This window comes from Eupeodes corollae, chromosome 3 (assembly GCF_945859685.1).
Source record: "Eupeodes corollae chromosome 3, idEupCoro1.1, whole genome shotgun sequence".
In the NCBI taxonomy this organism is placed as follows: Eukaryota; Metazoa; Arthropoda; class Insecta; order Diptera; family Syrphidae; genus Eupeodes; species Eupeodes corollae.
The window spans coordinates 33,062,551-33,084,493 of NC_079149.1; the positions used below are offsets into that span (position 1 = coordinate 33,062,551).

Sequence of the window (21,943 nt, forward strand, 5' to 3'; positions counted from 1 at the left end):
TTGTTAAATTGACATGAAATTTACTTTATTTAAAAATAATCTTCTGGCTATACTGCGGGCTCGGACCTAGTCTAATCTGGAGGTTCAATTTTCGATGACTTTTACAACACTTTTGGCCTTGTATCGTTAATAATTTCTTGAATGTTAATCAATTACCAATTCACGAGTCCGTAACGTAATTATCAGTAATCATAGCCTTATAGCTTCCACCATTGACTGTATCGTTCTGGTCAGCAATTATTCGACCAACCCATAAATCACCCACAATAGTCAGTTTCTGTGGATGTTAAAGTTTTCAAAATACAAGTTAAGATTATCATAATTTCAAATACGGTAATTTTATTTATTGACGTATGCATTCAACCAAAAGTAAGTTTCAATCATCGAATAAAACCATGATTATCATAATAGATTTGAACAATTTTGAAGCATTGTTCAGGCGTCAGTTTATCCATGTTAAAAACTAGACTATAAAAATAAATGAACTGAAGGTGACAAAATAGCTGCCAGTTAAAATAGTGTTTCCAACTAAAAGTTGTATACCTCTTAAAAAACCCCCGTTACATAGCGTCACAGAGTTCTATTGGTACTTGTTATTTTGCTCTGAGAACTCGGGTATTGTTGAATGTCTACAATTTTAAAACATAACAGCTTGAAAAATGACAGCTGCCTATAGCAGGCTGTTCACAATGAAAACTCTTATTGAAAAATCCTTTCAATTGCAATTAATTTAAAAGTTATTTAAAAAAGATCGACATAACTAGCAAATGTTTTTCTTCCTGAAAAGCTTAGTTAAGTTTTTTCCACACTTAGAAGTTGCTTACGATTTTTTTAAAATTATGCATACAATTGAAAAATATGCCTCGAATGAGCATAAAACGACCAAATAATTGTATGAAGTCACCTCATCGTCGTGGTCGTAATGGTCGGGTCGTGCTTGGGTCACGGTAACAACAGCAAACGAATAAAATTTCAAATAAAATAAATGTTCCATTTTATGTACCTCAAATCACCTTGTAAACCTATTTGACTGTCAAAAACTATTGCCGTTGATGATGTTGTAAGTATGGCGCATATAAATGACCAATATCAGATGGTGCCAATTAATCACGCTCCCTAACAAGACATATATTTTATTTTGTGTTGTTGATGATTTTCAGGGTGTACTCGCTTTTCGTATGTGATTTGCATTTGGGCGGTGTAGTATTCGACTTTAAAGCAGTTTAAAAGTTAAATTTCCTTTTGCAAACGCCGCCGCCGCCACCGCCGCTACGAGACTCGATGACGAACTAACTCAATTTGTTCCACCAGTTGGCAAACCCATGCATTCGGTTCGTATACGTATATTGGATTCATGTGGTGAAGTGACCTGCCACAGAGCGTGCCACATGCAATTCTTCAATCTGTGGCTTTAGTAGGTAGGAACAAGGTATACCGAAATGAAAACCTACCATTCCAATATTCTCTCTATATAGCTTGATGATTTGATTAAATATTCTTGATTTTTTATTTTGGTATTTATTCACGTCATTTACCCAAAAGCTCGTCAAACAAATAACATGTTCACAAATGTGTGTGTTCAGCCAGGACATCCGTGTCCTGCCATTCTTCATACAAAGGAACAGAAATGAAAAGATTTTTTTGTTTTCTATTTTTATTTTTGACCTGTGAATAAAACAATATTAATTGAGTTTTCCTCGAATGGAATTTTCCTTGAGCTGAATATTTAAAGTTTGAAACTTTGCATTTTGTTCGTAGACTACGAGACTGTTTAAAACGCATGTAGTTTCTACAACAAGTTGGAAATTCATTTCAATTAATATTTTTGACAATAATAGAACATTTTTATGTTTTCAAAGTTCGTACAGAATTGAAGAAAAATCGTGTAGTTAAAAATTGAAGATGACTATGAAAACATAGGAATAATGTTTTGAAAAGAACTATTTTTTCAACTTCGCAAATTGCATACGACATTCGAGATTCGAATCGACCGAAAGAGAGATAGAGAACATAGAATCTTCCTTGAAGAGCATTTTGATGTTCATTTGATTCAAGACATTCACTTCCTGTGGCGATGATGACGATAACGATGATGATAGAATGAAATAAGCTAAATTTATTCCTTTTTCTTAATAAAGTTCTTTCTAAAATAAAATAAAAAGAAATGTAAAAATGAAAGAAAAAAGTGAAAGAAGTTGTTAGCCTACTTCTTTTATTCGATGAAAATAGTAGTAGTTGAAGCCTTGGGGATGCCGCATTGCGGACACTATTGCAAACTGTCTGGCAGTTAAAGTATTTCAATTTTATGACATGAAGAATATGAATATGCAAAAAAGGGAACAATGAAAACAAAATGAAAAAAAAAAATTGTAGAGAAAATTTTAAGGATAGCATGTCAAATAATCGTTAGGATAAAAATATCCTCACATATAGCCATATCTTTATTGTTATCATAAGGGCTTGAAAAACAATGTGAGAATTGGCTCACAAAGTAATGAGAGGGAAAGGGAAAAGTTTTGGATTTACAACAGCTTTTAATTTTCAATTTTAAAAGTGTCCTTAAAAATAAATTTCACGTTATTTATTATATTTATTTGTGGTTCAAAACTTTGGTTTAACCTTTATATTGTGAAAATAGGAATATTGTTAAGGGTGGTAAAATTTTAAGGGTCGATGTTGAATTTAAACAAAGCACAAACTAGTTTTGAATTTATTGTCATTTATTTTTATTCTGGGCGGCACACGTGCACCCGATGAACCAAATTTTCGATGACGCTGTGGAATAATTGAGGTTCTATGTCTCATCCTTTAGCTCTTGAATTGTTGGTGGTTTATTGATGTACAACTTTTCTTTCAAATAACTCTAAACAAAGAATTCCAAAGGTGTCAAATCACATAGTCTTGACGGCAGATTGACTTCGCCACCACGGAGATAAAACGTTCATTGAACTTGTTGAGCAAAAGAGTTATTAGCGGTGCGGCAAGTGGCACCGTCCTGTTGAAACCACATATCGTCCACGTATCTTTCAATTCGGGCCATAAAACGTTTGTTAACATCTAACGATAGCAAACACTATTGACTGTAACTGTCTAACCGATTTTATTTTGGAAAAAATACGGCCCGCGGATGCCGACAGTCTCTAAACCGCACCAATCAGTCACTATTTTTGAGTGCATTGGTTTTTCGACAATCACTCTTGAAGTTAATTTTTTTTAAACTCGATTATCCACTGTTGCTATTTCTTGCCATCATTATGATCATTGTCAACGCGACCACTGAGAACGACGATAAATCGACACATTTGGGTCTTCGGAAACACTTTCACTTAGAGCAGCGATATTTACGGTGGTACAAACTTAACGATGATGTACAGGCCTTACAATATCAGTAACCAATGCAGCCTCTTCAATTTAGTAGTAGTTTAGTATGTAAACCATAATCTCCTCTTAAAGCACGATATGTGGCTGTAGTAGGTTTTAACAATTTGTATGCGTTGTGCGATCGTTAAGCGATCCAACGTCATAAATATACGACTTTCAAATATAATATAAAAAAAGGCTGGGATGCAACCCATACTGATAACTTCACATCCCGTCTGTCGATTTGTTTTGCATAAAATTTTGTAGGTTTTCGTGTTGGGTTAAAAAAGTTGTTAGTAGAATTATTCTTAAAAATTCTAAAATTACCAACAATATTTTTCATATTAAGTTCTAGTATTGTTTTTTTTTTTAAAGCCAATATCTCAAAGTTTTGAAAAATATTTAAGTTGAAAACCAAATTTTACCAACTTTTATTAATTTTTTTGTTAAGGTTATTTCTTGTAAGAAATAGTGCCAGTTCGATTTTTCTAAAAAATTTTTTTTGAGTTTTGATAACAATATTTCTTAATAATAATCTCAAATTTTAGAAAAGATATTTTTGTCGAAAATCCATTTTTACCATTGGTTTAACAACTTAGTTTGGCAAATGTCGAATTTCAGCCCTATATTTTTAAAACCGGACATAGATAACCCGTTATATTTCTTCTTCCCAAGCTACTTTCCAGTTTTCAGTTGTTTTTGTAGAATTTCAATTTTTTTTCAAAAAAATTGTCAATTATCAATATTCTGTCAATTGCTTATATGGTAAAATAAGTTCGAGCTCAATATCATTTCTTGTTTCCCAAATTTTTAGTCAAAAACCAATTTTTGCAAATTTTAGTAGCATTACATATAAATAAACCGCTTCGATTTTTCAAAGAAAATTGTCCTAAACCTAAGACCAACAAAACCTTCATTTATTTTCAAGATATTCGAGTAGAACATCACTTTTTACCAATTGTACTAGCTGTCAAAAACGTCGCTCTTTGATGCATGCAATTATTTCGGACCTATTAATATTTCTTTTTTGCAAATATTTTTTTTGAGTTCTTTGAGTTTTTTATTTATAAAGAATGTCCCAAAATTAACGCAAGATTTGAATTTGCCTCCATTTGTGCAGTGAAGTGTTGGCAACCTTGAAAAAAAGCAATTTGACAGCTAACAGTATCAGTATAGGGTTATTAAAAATTGAGCGTTACACGATAGAACAACGTGTCTTCATTATTAAAGAATATTTCAAAAATAGTGAAAGCTTGGCGGCTGCAGTTCGAAAATTCCATACAAAATATGGTCGGAATAGTGTTTTAACTTCGTCAACTGTGAAGAGATTAATTGAAAAATTCATGGAGACTGGATCCGTTGGAGACGCCAAACACACTGGTCGTCCAAAAACAAGCCGTTCAAATCTGAATGTCGAAGCAGTGCGTGAGAGTGTTGCTGACAATCCAGGAACCTCAATTCGACGTCGTGGACCAGAATTGCAAATTTCAAGAACCTCTCTACAGCGTATACTCACCAAAGATCTGTGTCTTCATGCTCACAAAATTCAATTAACACAACAATTGAAGCCTAATGACCATGGACAGAGAAGAGAGTTCGTTGAATGGATTATTGAACATCAACAAATGGACCCTGATTTTTCGAGCAAAATCATCCTAAGCGATGAAGCACATTTTCATCTTGATGCTTTGTCAATTGCCAAAATTGCCGCATTTGGGGTTCGGAGAACTCACATGTGATTGTCGAAAAACAAATGCATCCACAACGCGTGACTGTATGGTGTGAATTTTGGGCTGGAGGCATAATTGGGCCATATTTTTTTGAAAATGATCCTGGTCAAGCAGTGACTGTTACTGGTGCTCGATATCGCGACATGGAAAATTTGGATGATATTGATGTGTCCTATATGTGGTTTCAACAAGACGGTGCCACATGTCATACAGCCCGTGAAACAATTCAATTACTGCATGAGACATTTCCAGGTCGTGTACTCTCTCGTTTCGGTGATCAAAATTGGCCTCCTAGATCGTGTGATTTAACACCATTAGACTTCTTTTTATGGGGTTAATTGAAATCACAAGTCTATGTCAACAAGCCTACAGCCACCCGTGCATTAAAGGAGGAGATTCAACGCTGCATCAACGAAATTCAGCCACATTTATGCAGAATGGTCATGGAAAATTTCAACAAAAGAGTGCGAATGTGCATGCAAAGCCGTTTGTCCGATGTGTTATTCCATACATAACCCTATCCTATGTACTTTACGAATCAATAAAAATATAACTATCAAAAGACTAAAAACGGCGTTTTCTATTTAATTCAAATCTTGCGTTAATTTTGGGACACCCTTTAAAAGGCTTTGGGTGAATTTATTTCGAGTTCGATTGATGCCAATTCGTCAGCACGTCACAATGTATAAAATCACATTCAATTGAAGTTGGTAGCGTTTTTGATTCCAGAGAATTGTTTGACTTTTTTCAAATTATTGTAGAAAATACATATTTTGATGTTTTTATCGTGAAAAAAAAATATTAAGTAAATGTCTCTTTTAGCTCTTAAGATATGGCCGACGAAAAAAGTGTCCCGAACGTACGTGCAGACCAACAAACAAACATCCAACCATTTAAGTAGCTTCAGCGTTCCATTGAATATAAGATCCTCTCTGCCGTATTATGTGAACATTTGAAACCGTTCGTCTACAACCTGATAGATCCTTATCAGTGTTGCTTCAGACCAGAAAAATCCACCATTGAACAAATATTCACACTAAGGCAGATCTTGAAAAAAAAAACCAGAAGCTTCAAATCGATACCCACCATCTCTTTATCGATTTTAAGGCCGCGTATGACAGCATCTATAGGGAAGAGCTCTACCGAGCAATGTCTAGTTTTGGCATACCTGTCAAACTTATCCGTTTGTGTAGAATGACGATGGAGAATGCACGTTGCTCGGAAACGATCTAATCGATGCATTTGATGTCAAAAAAGGGTTTAGACAAGGCGATGCACTGTCATGCGGCTTCTTCAACATAGTTCTGGAAATCAAAGTGTGATGTCAGTGGAGCGTTTTTAAGCATTGCGACGGAAAGCTGAGAGCGTCTTCATGAGGCAAATTCTTTGGGTGATTTTTGGTCCCGTCAGCATAGATGGAGAACGGAGGAGAAGATACAACGATAAACTGTACGGGCTGTACAGCCACACTGATCTAGTTAACAGAGTTAAGACACCCAGGTCTAGTCACTTTTTTGTACGAATCAAAAACTTATCTGTTTGAATAAGGTAGAAACCTACATTTTAAAATTACTTCGAATAAAATTGAAGATGAGTTTTACTGAAATAACCATTCCGATATTAAGTATACCTGTTGCATTTTTCAAGAAATGAATGTATACCACCCCTAAGTATATAGAAATTGTTCCATTTTGCTCTCTTTTTCAACTTTAATTTATATTATGAGGTACAGCTTTGATAAGTTCTTAAAAATAAGGGAAGAAAGAAAAACAATTGAACACTGGAAGGCAAATTTCATTTGATCTTTCTTATAAATGATGCTATCTGAAGCCTATATAAAAATACCTAGCTACTGATACCTATTCAGTCAAGAACTGTTGTTATTATACTCGTATTGCAACAAGTTGAGTTGACACAAATAAGTTCAGTTCATTGAATCATAACATTAAAAAACAACCCTCAATACTTTCTCGTATATTTTTCCATACACGTAGCTATAGCTAGTTTCTTATTAAATAACTGTGTAGATATACTCTTATGAAATTGGATGGAAACTTCATTTCCTTTTGCCAATTAAAATAGTTTTCTATTACACTGGGGGAGTTCTATATGTCTATCCTAGCAACCCACCTAACCTACCTACCTACCAAGTCCTTTATCCTTACTCTCTTACGATGGAGTTTGGTATAGGTTTGTGTTTTCTTGAAATGTGTCAACAAACGTTCTTATGATTAGACAACTAAGGAAACATATTGGTTAAGAGTTGTAGGCAATGTTTCAGGTGTACCTTACCTGCCTATTTGTATGGCCAAAGAACTCTTCTCACAAATAAAAATAGAAGAAGTAGGTAGGTAGAAGCTTGTACTGAATAAGTGCGCGGAGTGATTTTCCTTAATTAAATTTTTCTCTTTATTTTACTCAAAAGAGAGGAAATAGGAAAAATTGTGTCGTCTTGAGGACATTTATACAAGAATGTAGTTTGAAGAAGAAGTGAATATAAGAAGTGTAACTGAATAAAGGCGGCAGAGATGTGAAAGACTGAAAACTATAAACTCTTTGCACAGGTTTTCTTGCTTATTTCTGACTTTATATTTTAAAAAGATGACAATTCTAAACCCTATTAAATAAAATTCTTTTCACAGGTGTCAACTGAACTCAAAAATATGCAATGCAGAAGTCTAAATATAGTAAGTAATATCTTGTAACAAATTATTACAGTCTGATGATAATTCATATTTTCATAGTTCCTTTACTTTTGTCTTCTTTCTTCCCTTTTGACCTACTGAGTATAACGACTATAGGGAAAGGCAAAATGTGGTAAAGCATTCCAATTCCACATTCGTTAAGTATATACATGGATTGAGTTGATGTGTCTTCGGATAGATTAGCACACGTGTTATCTAGTTAACCAGGGGCGGATCAGTATGCAGATTTTTGCTAAGGCATAACACTAGTGAAAGTCTGTTATTGAAAAGTTCAAATTGGATTCTAGATACTACATATACTATACGAGTTTATAACATTAAAATGTTGAGTGAATTCAGGGTGGACTTTAGTAACATTCGTGGTTTAAGAAAGAATTGCTATGCCACATATGTCCACACTGCATCAAACAGACCAGCTGTTTTGGCATTGAATAAAACCTAAACGGGTGAAGATTCCGATCAGTCGGAATTCAATCTAAAAGGGTATAACTTAGTGCCATTATTTTTCCTCATCATGGATTAGCCGTGTATATAAGAAATGATGTTGCATACCAACTTCAGTTCGAGCTCTAACACAAACTTTAACTTCATGTGGTTAAAATTCACGGTAAATAAAAACATCATCCACACATGTTTTTTATATCGAAGTCCAAATCTGTCTGACTCCATTCAAAGAATTGTTGCCCATTATCCTCACACTGAAATAGTCATTGCGGATGATTTCAATGTACACAATTTTCCTTGGCTTCGTTATTCTGGCCAGTCAACACCAGAAGGAAGGTATGTTGAGATCTTTGCTGATTTAAAACAATTAACTCAGCTTGTCGATGAGCCAACTCGAATCCCTGACGTTGCAGGTCAATCCGCCAACACCCTAGACTTGTTTCTTACCTCTGACCCTAATAAATACACAATCAGTGTGTTACCGTCTCTAGGTACATCAAACTATTATATCGTATTTGCAAAAATTCTCATGTCTAAAAACTCAGTTAAAGAAAAAACTCCTAGGGGAACCCTTTGGCAATATGAGAAAGCCAACTAGGAGGATCTCAATGAATGCTTCAGGAACTTGAATTGGTCACTATGCTTCCTCGTTAGTGACGTGGATTCCAGCGCAGATATGGTTGCAAGTTTAATTCTTTGTGGAATGAGAAATTTTATCCCTAACAGGGTAAAATCTATGAAACCCAAAGAGAACTCATGGTTTGATTCCAGCTGTAAAGAGGTTATTAGGATCAGAGATGTAAGTTTCCGTTGTTACAAAGCCAACCCGACTGATTAAAACCGGAATAAGTTTAAACAAGCTAGAAAGACCTGTAACGGTCATATTCGACCAACCAAATTTTTGCATGATCAGAAATTAAGGCAAAAAATACTACAATATCCCAAAGGTAGTAAAAATTTATTTCTGGTCATTTGTAAAAAATGACACTCCCTGTAAGCTCGATTGATAAAGCCAATTTGCTTGCAGCACAGCTGTTAATTCGACGCTACCGGAAAGTGTCATGAGCCCTCCTGTTCTTGAGAGCGTAAATGATTCTATGGGACGAATCTTCTTTCGCAATCGTACAGTTGCAAGAGTACTGAAAGACCTTGGCATACACAAATCCGCTGGCCCGGATAGTTTCTCTCCAATTGTTCTGAAGAGTTTTTCTTTATCGCTGGCAAAACCACTGCTTAAACTTTTCCATCTTTCCTACTCTATAGGTCTCTTTCCGAGCGGATGGAAAATAGCATTTGTCCAGCCTGTCCCTAAAAAAGGCTAATCCTCCTCTCCCTATAACTATCGTCCAATAGCACTCACGTGCGTTCATTCCAAGGCCATGGAAACGCTGATTAATTATCAGCTCAAGAAATATCTCGAAGAACGGAAGCTTCTTAATGACCGACAGTATGGTTTTCGTAGCAATAGGTCCACTAGTGATCTCATGGTTCATCTCACCGAACAGTGGAACAAATCACTTGATACGAGTATTTCAAAAGCATTTGATAGAGTTTGGCACCAAGCTCTCTTATCGAAAGTGCGTGCTTTTGGTATTGATGAATCTCTTCTTCGTGGGATTAGAAATTACCTTTCTAACCGTTCAATACAAGTTGTATTGGATGGTTACAAGTCTGAAATTCATAAGATAAATGCTGGTGTTCCCCACGGCTCCGTTTTGTCTTCCACTCTCTTTTTTATATTCATAAATGATCTTATGTCTTCCACTTCTAATCCATTTACCTGTTTCACCGATGACAGTACCCTCAGCTTCTCATACTCGTTTATAGATTCACATCCTTGTCCTTCGGATGTGGACCTTAAACGGCAGCGTATGATAAGCTCATTAAATTCTGATCTTTACAAAATTGTACAATGGGGAATCAAAAACCTTGTGGAATTTAATGCTTCGAAAACTCAATGCTGTCTCCTGTCGTTAAAGCGTAACACACCCCCGATGCCACTATCTATGAGTGGCACTTGCATCCAAGAAACTAATCAATTGTCAGTACTTGGTATGTGTATCACAGATCACCTTTTATGGAACGATCATATATTTGATATAGCAAAAAATTTTGCCAGGTGCTTAGGATTTCTCCGACGGTGCAAGAAATTTTTCACCCCTTCTGATCTGGCTGTAATTTACAAAGCCTTCATCCGTCCAATGCTTGAATATAATTCGCATATCTGGGCAGGTGCCCCTAAAACAAGTTTAAATCTCTTGGATAGAATACAAAAAAGGGCTTTAAAAATGATAGGCGATATAACTACAATCGAAATATTTACATCGCTAGAACACCGCCACAATGTTTCCTGAATTTCGTTGTTTATCGATATTTTTACAAACAATGTTCTGTTGAACAAGCCAGTTGCATTCCACCCTTAAACAATTCCGCCGTAATACTCGCACTTCTAGGAATGCTCATCAGTTTACCCTTCAGCTCAATTTCGGGCGTACTGTCAAGTTCAGAGATTCTTTCTTAAATCGCACATCGAGAATGTGGAATGCTTTGACCAACTCTGTTTTTCCCTCCCATTTTGATGTTCAGAACTTTAAGACCAATGTGCACCGGTATCTCCTTTTAAATCCTTCCCTATTTTTATAAACATATAAAGGGTACTTATAACCCCTTGAGTGCCTGTAAATTATAAAAAAAAACGTGTGCCACCTGAGTCACGGTCGGGAATATCGATCCTCATTCGTTTTATATGACCCCAGCCATCTATAGGGTCCAAGCCTCAACTCTTTATATGAATCCTGTGAGTGACTTGGTGATTATAGTTGCTCAAGAGAAAATTTTGCAACTCAATTGATGTAGTCTGCTCAAAAACGCGCCACAGACATCACGCTTCCAAAATCATCGTCGTATCCATGTAATTGGACATACCTTTGGAGAATGCCTCTAGTGTTGGCGGTTGAGTAGGAATCTCTATTTAAGATAATGTCATACGTGGCTTTAGAATTGACTAATAAATGATGAGTATCGATTTGAAGTTCGTAGGTTCTTTTCAAGGTCTGCTGTAATTAGAATACTTGTTTGATTGTGCACTTTGACGGTTGAAAGCCATACTGATATAGATTTATGAGGTTGTTGACGAATGGCTTCAGACGATTATAGATTATAACACAAAAGAACTTATCAGCAATGTTTAGAAGACTTATGGCAAACTAGTTGGGGCACTTTTAAAGTTCTACTTTCTTTAGAATTAGAATTTGACAGACTTTGCTGAAGTTCCATTCATCGGGCATGTTTTCTTCCTTACGTTCCGGTGTTCTTACGTTCAGACTATCATTTGGTAGTCTGTTCATAGACGCATTCATAGATTTTCTTAAGGTGACGCTACAATTCTGTGTGAAGTAGGGTTCACCTAACAAACTTCTCTATTTGGCTCGGTCCCTAGCTAGATGTCTCCAGTTTCGCACTGCAAGTTGGATGAGGTCACTTTCCAATTGTTCAAGCCACCTGATCCTCGGTCTTCCTCTTCTACCCTGTCCTGTCGGAGAATTGGATATTTCCTTTAAAACTCTTAAAATTCCTACAAGAATTAATAATGACTTTCAATTAATAATGAATTTTGAAATCTTCATCTACCCTTTATGCAGCAATCTCCATGTAACTTTAATAATTCACTGTCATTTAATTTTAACGATTTAACTGATTTAAACAACCTTCATAAAACAATAACAACAACGTCGAAAATAAAATACCTTGTGACGTTCTCGAAAACTAAATCGAATTAAATTTAACCTTTTTTTGTATAGATTTTGAAGTGAATAGTTTCCGGATCTGTATCTGTCTCCAGAAAACTAATTAAATTTTCTATTAGTTTACAAGTAAAGAAATAAAAAACATACAAACTGTTACACGAGTACCAGAACCCAGTACACTATTCAATATCCTTTTGCTCCTTTACCTCTTTACTCCCTGTATTTTGCTTCTGCTACCGCTGCTGTGATGCTCCTTTCAATAACAATTGCGCCTGGAAAATGTTGTTGGCCAAGTCTTTTTGTTGTTTGTTTTTAGTTTTGCATTCACATTGATTCGGATTCTGATTCTGATTCAGTATTGCTGAATGTTGAAGCTGTAGCTGAACTCCATCTGTTATAAGGATTCAATTTAATTGCACTCACGATACGTCTTCAAGAGTATCGGATGGGAGCGAAGCCTAGAGTGGGAGGTAGGGTAAGACTTCTGTACCTACCACCTATATCTTAGCCTACCTACACCTACCCACTTGTAGATAGATTGGAATGATTGAAACTTTGTGGGCGGTAAAGGATTTAATTTCCTGTTTGTTTTTGTTTGCACTATGAAAATGAGGTCAATAATATCGGTTACTAATTACTTGCACTCGAAAATGAGGATTAATCTGAACTGAATGTAGGTAGTGCAGAGATCCTAGGTACAGTACATACATATATATAGGCCCTCTCCTGGACGAACAAGATGATGATGAAATCAAGATGAGAGCGGAATGTTACTGGATACATCTATATTATATTGGTTGGGCTTAACCTAATTTATTTTGATAATATAATTTAGGTTTATGTTTCTATACCTAGGTAGTGTAGATTTTGTCCAATGCTCAATTGGGTGATGGTGTTTGCCTTGGAGGAGTTCACATAATAGCCTATAGGAGATTAAATTTCTCTGTATAAGTTCATCAACATTGAGGTTAAATAGATTGGATGGGAAATTGTGGTTACGGCGAATTCATTTGACTTATAACAAGTTTCAAGCGTATTGATACTTTAGGCGATGGTTAAAGGGTTTAAGTGATTTCGATATGCGAATTGGACAATTATTGAATACTCAAAATAGGTTTGGAATCAATATTTTTAATAAATGCCAACTCAAAAGTTAGTATAGGTGAATAATTCTCCGTTAATTAGTTATGACTTATTTAAATTTACTGTGCAATTAATTTTTTTTTTTTTTTGACAGGAGGAAATCTTCAAAAGACACTTGTCAGTATTCGACACCAAGTAGTGTGGGACTCTTAACCACTAAAACCACCTCTTCGTCAGGATCAATCTTGAAGGATCGACCGAACATGGTTTCTTATATTCAAGACGGACTCCATTTCAGAATTAGTATGACTTTGCAGTCTCTGGTTGCGCGATACAGCGTATTTTTTAACAACTTCTGTAACCATTTCTGTTTGTAAGTCACGATGTAGATCGGTATTTCTTATGTACCAAGGAGCATTAACTATTCTATGAAGTACTTTGTTTTGGAATTTTTGGATGATTTCGGTATTTGTTTTCTTTGTACAGCCTCATAATTGAATTACATAGGTCCAAACAGGCTTTAGTACTTCATTATACAGCATTATTTTGTTTTGAATTGATTGATCAGAGTTATTACCAAGTAACTAGTACATTTTTCTATAATTCAAGTTTAGTTCTTCTCTTTTCTTTTTGATGTGCTCTTTTCACTTTAGCTTTGCACCCGAAGTCATTCCAAGGTATTTGGCCGTATTGGCGTAAGGTACAACTTTTGATTATTAATGAATATGTGAATATTGTTAAATTTATATGTGAAGATTTTGTTTCATTGAATTACTCCATTTTTTGGTCCAAGCTCTCACTGTGTCGACGGCATTTTGTAGTTTTACTGCTGCCTTAGAGACACATTTGTCAAGTAGCAAAATTGCGGTATCATCTGCAAAAGTAGGCATTGTAGTGTGATTACCAACTGGAATATACCTTGTGTATAGTAAATACAGAGTAGGACCTAGGACACTTCCTTGTGGTACACCGGCTTCTATTTTCTTCAATTCCAAGTATTCTTGATCGTAACTTACTCTAAACAATCGGTCTGAGATGTACGATTTTAATATTTCAAAGTGTACTGCCTGGGAAGATCCCTTTGCAGTTTGTACTCAAGTCCCTCATGCCAAACCTTGTCAAAAGCTTGAGCAACATTTAAGAAAATAGCTGAACATACTTGTTTTTCTTCTAGTGCTTTTTCTATTACCTACATCCGATATTCTAAGAACTTTGTCTATCGTGGAATGTTTATTTCTAAAGCCAAACTGATGGTTTGGGATTAACCTTCTTTCTTCTATGATTTTGCTAAGTCTCTTCAGAAGCAGTTTTTTAAAAACTTTTGCCATAATTGGTATAAGCGATATTTGTCTGTAAGCCGTCACTTCTGTAGGTGGTTTACCTTGCTTTGGTATGACAATTAATTCAGCAATTTTACAATGGTGCGGAACATACCGGTGCTTAAGGCATGCATTTATTATATATTATTGTTGTTTTATGAAGGCTTCCAATGGCATTTCTTTCATAACCTGAGCTGTAATTAGATCGTTACCTGGTGATTTTCTATTTGGTAGTTGATGTAAACACATCCTTTTTATTTCTATATCTATCTTATCAACAAACTGTAAGTTATTTTCATTTCATGCATGTTTTTTCAGTATTTATGCCAACTTGAAAATGTGTAATCATAATGAGTCATGGTTTATTAACTCTTCGTTGGTTAGTTTCGACTGATTTATATCTTATTGTTCCAAGTTGTCTTGCTTAAAAGATTTGTAGATTTTCGTGTTTTTTTTTTTAATGTGTCAGTTTAATTATTCTTAAAAATTTTAAAATAGTTTAATTTTCAAATCTATTTTAGTTAACTTGATTTTTAGTCGAAAACCAATTTTAGTAGTATTTCTTATATAAACAAATACAATTAGGATAAATGGCATTAATTTAAAGTCAATTTCTTCTATTATTCAGGAGATATCAAAAACTGAACATCAATTTTTATCAATTTTGTACATTTTAATTTTATATGAAAAAAACTGACTGTTTTATTTTTATAAAAAAATTACTGAATGTCGAAAAAAATATTTTATGTGAGATAAAATTAGCTTGAAGCCAATGTTTTTAAAACTTGAAAAGATATTTGAGTCGAATGTAAATTATTGTTAGTATTTTTTTCTTAAGTTTTTTATTTTTTGTAAAAAAAAATGTCAATTTAATTTTTCTTCAAATTTGAACGTATGTTGAAAACAATATTTCCTCAACTTTTTAAAAAGATATTTGAATCAAAAATTACTTAAGCCTTAGTTGTTACCAACTTGTAGTAATGCTTTTTTAGGATTTTATTTTTATGAAAAAAAAAACTGTCAATTCGATTTTTCTCTAAATTTTACCAGATCCTTAAAACGTTATTCTCCGTTGCACAAAATTATTTTTGACATTTGTTGTTATAATTTTCGAGATTGCAAATATTTTTTGTTTTTAGTTTTTTTTTATTTATTATAAAAAACCCTCAATTGTTTTTTTCTAAAAATATATTTGTTTCGTATCACGTTACAAAATGTAATCAAAATTTTCAGCATGTTTTTTAAATTGCTATGATAAGAAAAACAACCACTCAATTTTTTTAGAGTCCTTTCTGCACCTTTTTACATTACTATCTGTATAACAAAATTTATTTGAAGTCGATGTCTCTACTAGTTCTTGACCTATGGACGACGAAAAAAACTTCAAAAACAGCAGATATACCGACATGTTGTTTTGTTTTGTTTCACAGCTAATAAAAAATGTCTCAACAATTATTTCAGTGAGTTATTAAAGGATTTTAGTTTTATGAAATTTTTAATTTAGTTGACATTAAAGTCATTTACCTCGAACTAATTTTATTATTTGGTCCACTTTTAACCCACCCAAGGACGGATATTATTGAAGGCATCCTGGCATCAACTAAAGGGTTTGAACCGGGTTTTTCTATTCGGCTAATGGATTTAATATTTTCAGTTAAATCTCTCCCACATGATATTTCATATTTTTACTAATACTGTAACTTTGTATCTCAATATATAAAATCAGAGGCTTTGTTCCAAATGAATATTTTGGTTAACTCGCAAGTTATAAATTTTTGTACACATTTCATCAAAAATCAAAAAAATCTGAATTTTTGAATTAACAAAATAAACAATTGATATAAATCGCATAGACCCTAATTTTACTTCTTACGACACTCTATATCAATTTTTGAATACCTTCCATCGTTTTTGTGTGTACATTTAACAGCTTCCGGATTCCTGCTGATTTAAAATAAATCAATAGAACGTCGGCAATACAGGGATATCTCAACTTAGTAAATACACAAACCTCAATCAAATTTTAACGAAATTCGGACATTTTCGGAAATCTAACTTTTGGTTTGATTTTAGACTTAGTATATGTCACAAACGGAAACATTGTTTTGTATTTGCCATCGCCCGCATCAAAAACCTACAGTATGTTCAACAACAAAACTTTGTTTCAATTGAAAATACGGGTCTGTAAGAATACGTTATTATTTTGTTACACGAACAAAACAACGCTTTTTGTCAAGGTGTCCTGAACTTTTTAAGAAAAAAACTTTAAGGTGAGATACCTTAAAGTTTTTTTTCTTAAAAAATGTCCCTTCAAAAATACCAAAGAATAGCATAAACGGATCTTTGAAGGTCAAGGTAAAACATATCACAAACATATTTACGCTTAACAGTAAATTGAATGATGATTTTGTAGGGTACACATCCTTTTAGTTAAAATTTGAATCATTTTATGATCGTACTTAGTTTCCGAAAATTTGTATTCATTACGTGATTTAATTTCACTCTATTAGGAGTGTTGAGCATTTTTAACTCAACGACTTTGTAGTTTTAAAAAATCTGTTTTGGAGTTGATCTCGCCAAATTTAAACATACTTGTTTTTGGACATTATTTATACATATTTGATATATATTTTAAAAACTTGATGCTGTAGCCTAGTTGAGAGAACAAATTCTTTATAAAAACAAGAAACTACTTTCAAACCGTTTTCTCCTTCAGCGTTTCTTTAAAATTTATGTGAGGCATAGGAAAGCTAATAACTTACGAAAATTTTTCGAAAATTCGATCGAAAATCAAAGATATGAAAATACTTTATAAATTTCGATTGCCTCAAAAAGGCATATGCATGTAGTTATAGGAATTTAAAAACTTGATATCTCAAACACTTGACGTGATAGAATAATTTTGGAATCGGAATTGAAGTAAAGAGTAAAATAATATGGACATAGCTGTATCATTCAAATCCATATTTCGTATAAAATTTAAGATAATACTAAGCTCGTATTTAAATCACATACAATATTTTCAAAATTGACCAGGAATGCTTTGCAGTATTAAGTTTTAAATGTTAACATGTTTGCAGTACCGATTTGTAGTATTAACAGTTATTGGAAGAAACTTGCCGAAAGTATTTTGAAATCTTATTCAAGAAACATGTTTCCAAAAATAAAACAGATTTACAAACAATGTAATAATGATAAAATACATAAGCTCAAAATACCATTATCATCGCAAACACTATTTTCTTAAACTGGGATTGACAGTGAAAAACGCCCAATTAATCTTTTTTTAGTAGATGTTGAAGCAGATAAACTCAATCTTATAGGATGTTACTTTGATTCAATTCATGCTAGAGAACTTCTTAGCACCAAAACTGACGAGGTAACTACCGAATTGTCAATATTTTACAGTAGCGAAATACGGACACTCCTAAGATTTTCTGATAATCTTAAGGCCAATGAACTTACAGAAGAACGGACCATGCACTACTTCACAACACAACACACAAAACTGAACAATACAAAATTAAGTAGTGTAGATAACATTCCGAACAATGTCTTAAAACATATTGCAATCGAAATTATACGCTTCCCGAGTTGTTGGAAAACTTCTAATAATAAAAAAGGATCCTACTGATCCTTCTAGCGAAGAAAAGAAGTTAATACCGCGAAACCAGTTTGGGTTTAAGAGAAATCGCTCAGGAGTGCACGCAGTTACAAAACTCATTTTAGATGTAAACTAGAATCTGAATGCAAAGAGATGTACAGCTGCCTGCTTAGCAGATATCGAAAAAGCCTTCGACACGGTTTGGATCAATGGGTTTTTATTTAAACTCATACGGTACGAATTTCCACCCCATCTTGTTAAAGTAATTTCATCTATTGGCGTTTTTCTTTTTTAGTTCAGAGCTGAGCACTGAGCAGAGTCTGAACAAACAGAGTAGAGTAGACTAGAGTTCTGAGGAGAAACAACTTGAGCACTAAACTGCCATGATTCATAAAAATGCAATTAGTTTTTTCTAAATTTCTTACCCTAGAGCAACTAGCCTCTTCGGCCATTTCTATTATTTTGACGATGATTTTTTTAATTTCTCTGCTTTCAAATATCAAATTGTTTGTGTTCAGCATTTTACTCCGTTTACTCTGTTATTTTATTATAAGCTTACAAAGCGCGTTCTGAACATGTTCAATTATTTTTTTAATAGTTCGAGCTCGGCTCTGAACTAAAAAAGGAAAACGCCATTATGGTAAAACATACGAAATTTGTTGTTATCGATAGACAAAACACTACAACCAAGGTTTTTATTATCACTAATGGTTTGCCACAGGGTGCTGTGTCGGAACCTCTCTTGTTTAGTTTATATGTTTTTGACATAAGCTGCAATCAGTTGACATAAGTCTGCTCAGGGTGGAAGCTTAAAATAAGCAGCACTTAGTGTATGACCGTAGTACCCCTTGGCATGATGGTTAGTGGGGTTCAATCCCTGCCTGTGCCACCTTAATTAAAAAAAAAAAAAATTTCACGGGTACTGCCTCATTCGAGGAATTGACAAATCCTTCAAGAGTAATTCTTGTTATGAAATCGTGCTTTCTCAAATTAGCCGTTCGGATTCGGCATATAAACTGTAGGTCCCCTCCATTCCTGAAAACAGTACTCGGACACAGGAATGGTTGAGAGTTGTAAGTCACTAGGCCCTGGTTCACAACGGACCGTTGCGCATTTATTTATTTATTTATCAAGCATTTATTCGTCGAATTCTGACATAGGCGAGTGTGGTATGGTGGAATATTAATCCGTCGTATATGGAAAAGCTTCGCGTATTCGAGAGAAAATGTCTTAGAACTTGCATGCAAATGTACAGAAGCTCACATTCTGACTTTCGGCATTACGTTTCGAACAAGAAACTTTTGGACGGTTCGGGTGAGTCCAGAATTGACAATTTTATTCTGAACCTTGTGAGGGATCATTTTGAGAGGCCAGTAAACGTTGTTAAGAACCATCTTGTTTCTATAGGTTATTCTATTTTAACATATGCATACTTCAAAAACACACTAACGAGTGAATTTATACCCCCTGAAGCATTCTTGTTTCTGGATGCCTATATGTCTATTTGTCCGACTTAATGAACGTACCGATAATATACCATATGGCAAGAAGAGCTACAGAAAAAAGAATACTATATAAACCTTCTGAATAAGTAAGTGGAAATACGTGTTATAGCTTAAAATACTTTGTTCTAAACATTGAATAATATTTGTATGAAATGTGGTTCAGAATTAGTATAAATAAATGAATCTGTGCTCCTGGAGTTCATTCAAAATTTGGACTGTGAAAGAGGTAAGGCAGAAGGTTGGCACAGAATCTATTGATCGGAACTTACCATACGGATCTAAGATACTGCGTAAGCATACTTCAAAGAGATGAACAAAATTTCGATCGTTATAATCGCTTAAGATATTGGTGGCTTGACTTGGTCGTTGCAGACGCGTAGTCCCTTTTACAATAACGTTCTGATATTTGGCTTCTGATCAGTCGAGAAGGCAAGCTAGATAATTGGAAACAATTGTCGATCGTGCTTATATCTTGAAAAGTTAGACACCATTTACCAGGACAAAGTTAGTTTTTAAGTGTTTTTAAGAATTACTTTTAAGAATTACTTTTTGGGCATAACACAAAACGCAAGCCCGTCTTATGGTTTTACCATTTGAATCCTTTCTTTTTTCAATATAATGTTTCTTTGAAGCAACGGGTTGTGGAGAAAGAAGGTCCAATAATCCTTCAGCAACCTGTTCTCGAAATTTTCTAATTTGCATAACACTTTTCGTGGCTTTTTTGTAAACTAAAAAAGCATTTACAACTGCCATTCCCAGCAAAAATTCAATGGCAACTTTTCTGTACCACTTGAGACCTCTTCTCAGTGTCGTAGCATATGAAGCCATTTGATCCGATAGATCAATGCCCGACTTGCCTTTGTTATATTCAATAATAGCAAGAGGCTTTTCACGATTTCCCTGGCGTTGGTTTATTCTCCTGCCTCTACTGGTGGATGGAATATTTGGGTCAGGAATCGATTGGTCAGATACGGCAGCCTTAACAGGAGCATGTTTTGTGGATAGCATCCTCACATCTCGGGTGTCCTTCCACTTTAGAACAACAATGCCGTTTTCTTCCTCACGTGCTACCATTTCTCCTCTCTTTAGCTGTGCATTCATAACCTCTTTTGGGCAGAATTTTTTGTTCGCTCGAAGTGTCCCAACTACATGCGTCTTTTGGTCAAGCATGGAGCGTGCCAGTTCGTAGCTCGTATAAAAATTGTCAACAAATAGAGTGCGACCTTCTCCTTTCAATAAAGAACTTAGTTCTTCACAAACATTTTTTGCCAAACCAACTTCTCGAACACCTGTTGAGCTTTTGCCGGAGTAAATTTTAGTAGACCAAGTGAATCCTTCTGTCGAGCAAAGATTGAATAACTTAATACCATAGGGATGAGCTTTGTTTGGTATATATTGTCGGAAGACTAGCCTGCCTCTCCAAGGAATTACCGTTTCATCTATGACCATATTTTCTCCTGGTATAATCACCCTCTGAAACTTCGTCTGCAGCATGTCCAGAAGTTTTAGTTTTCCAATTCTATGGACGTGTTGTCAGTAAAATGAATGAAGTTTAGAAGAAGTTGAAACCGATTTCTGGACATAGTTTTAGCAGGAATGCCAAAATTGTAAAGATTTTTCTTCGACCAATAGTCTTCCAACAATCCCACCTTTACGAGGCCCATCCACAGTAAAAGCCCGAGGAATTTTCTTATCTCTGTGGCGTTTGTGGGAACCCATTTCTTCTTTCTTGATGCACGAGTTATTGGAACGCGATGTATTTGCTGCTCTGCATACCTATTTGTTTCCAAAACTATAAGTTGTATAACCTCCTCATCAATAAAAAAGTAAAAGGCTTCAAGGCAGCTTATAGTTGAAGGCACGTCTATTAGGAAACCGGACTTTCCAGTAAAGGTTTTTTGGCGGGAAGAAAACTCCATCCAGCGTACATTGTCTACGAAAACGTGCGACACACAAATACCGTTAAAATTTCACAGTTATGATGATAAAAAAGTAGGAATTAGTTGGAAACTTCTTTTTAGGTACTAAGATACAGAAAAATGAAAAAAATTGTTCATATCGCTTGGCAGTCAATGTGATATAAAAGAGTACAGTATTTCAGGTCAAGCACGCATTGGAATCTACTTTTAGGATCTTTAAACGTGTTTTCTAGTTTTTGTATACAACTAAATACAAAACGAAAAATAAAGAACAAAAATATGCTAATATTGCCTCCCACACAAGAAGTTCAGTACTTTAATAATGACTTTACTCACAAGCTCAATGTTCATATTAATAAAACAAGCAAAATATTATTATTTTTTCTAGAAGTTCATAAATTATGAAACAGAAATTATGATACAAATTTCTTATACATTTGAATACATTGCTTTAAAATGTCCCATGAACTTAAAAAACTCAATATTTTCTCAGTCATCCTTGTCCCAATGCTTGCGCAAGTACCTCTA

General features: G+C 34.5%; 1 protein-coding gene across 1 annotated transcript; it reads right to left on the bottom strand.

Annotated features, from left to right (window-relative positions):
• Window positions 1-160: 160 nt before the first annotated feature.
• LOC129950408 (piggyBac transposable element-derived protein 4-like) lies at window positions 161-20,945 on the bottom strand. The gene is made up of 2 exons (XM_056062350.1): window positions 20,043-20,945; window positions 161-277 (listed from the first exon to the last, which is right to left on the bottom strand). The coding sequence occupies exons 1-2, from the start codon at window positions 20,943-20,945 to the stop codon at window positions 161-163; spliced, it is 1,020 nt and encodes a 339-aa protein (XP_055918325.1).
• Between the last annotated feature and the right edge of the window lie 998 nt (window positions 20,946-21,943).

Coding starts and splice junctions, on each gene's coding strand:
- LOC129950408 (XM_056062350.1), bottom strand. CDS start 20,945: ATGGTCATAGATGAAACGGTAATTCCTTGGAGAGGCAGGCTAGTCTTC. Junction 278..20,042: donor TTTTGTGTTATGCCCAAAAA/GTAATTCTTAAA, acceptor TAACATCCACAG/AAACTGACTATTGTGGGTGA.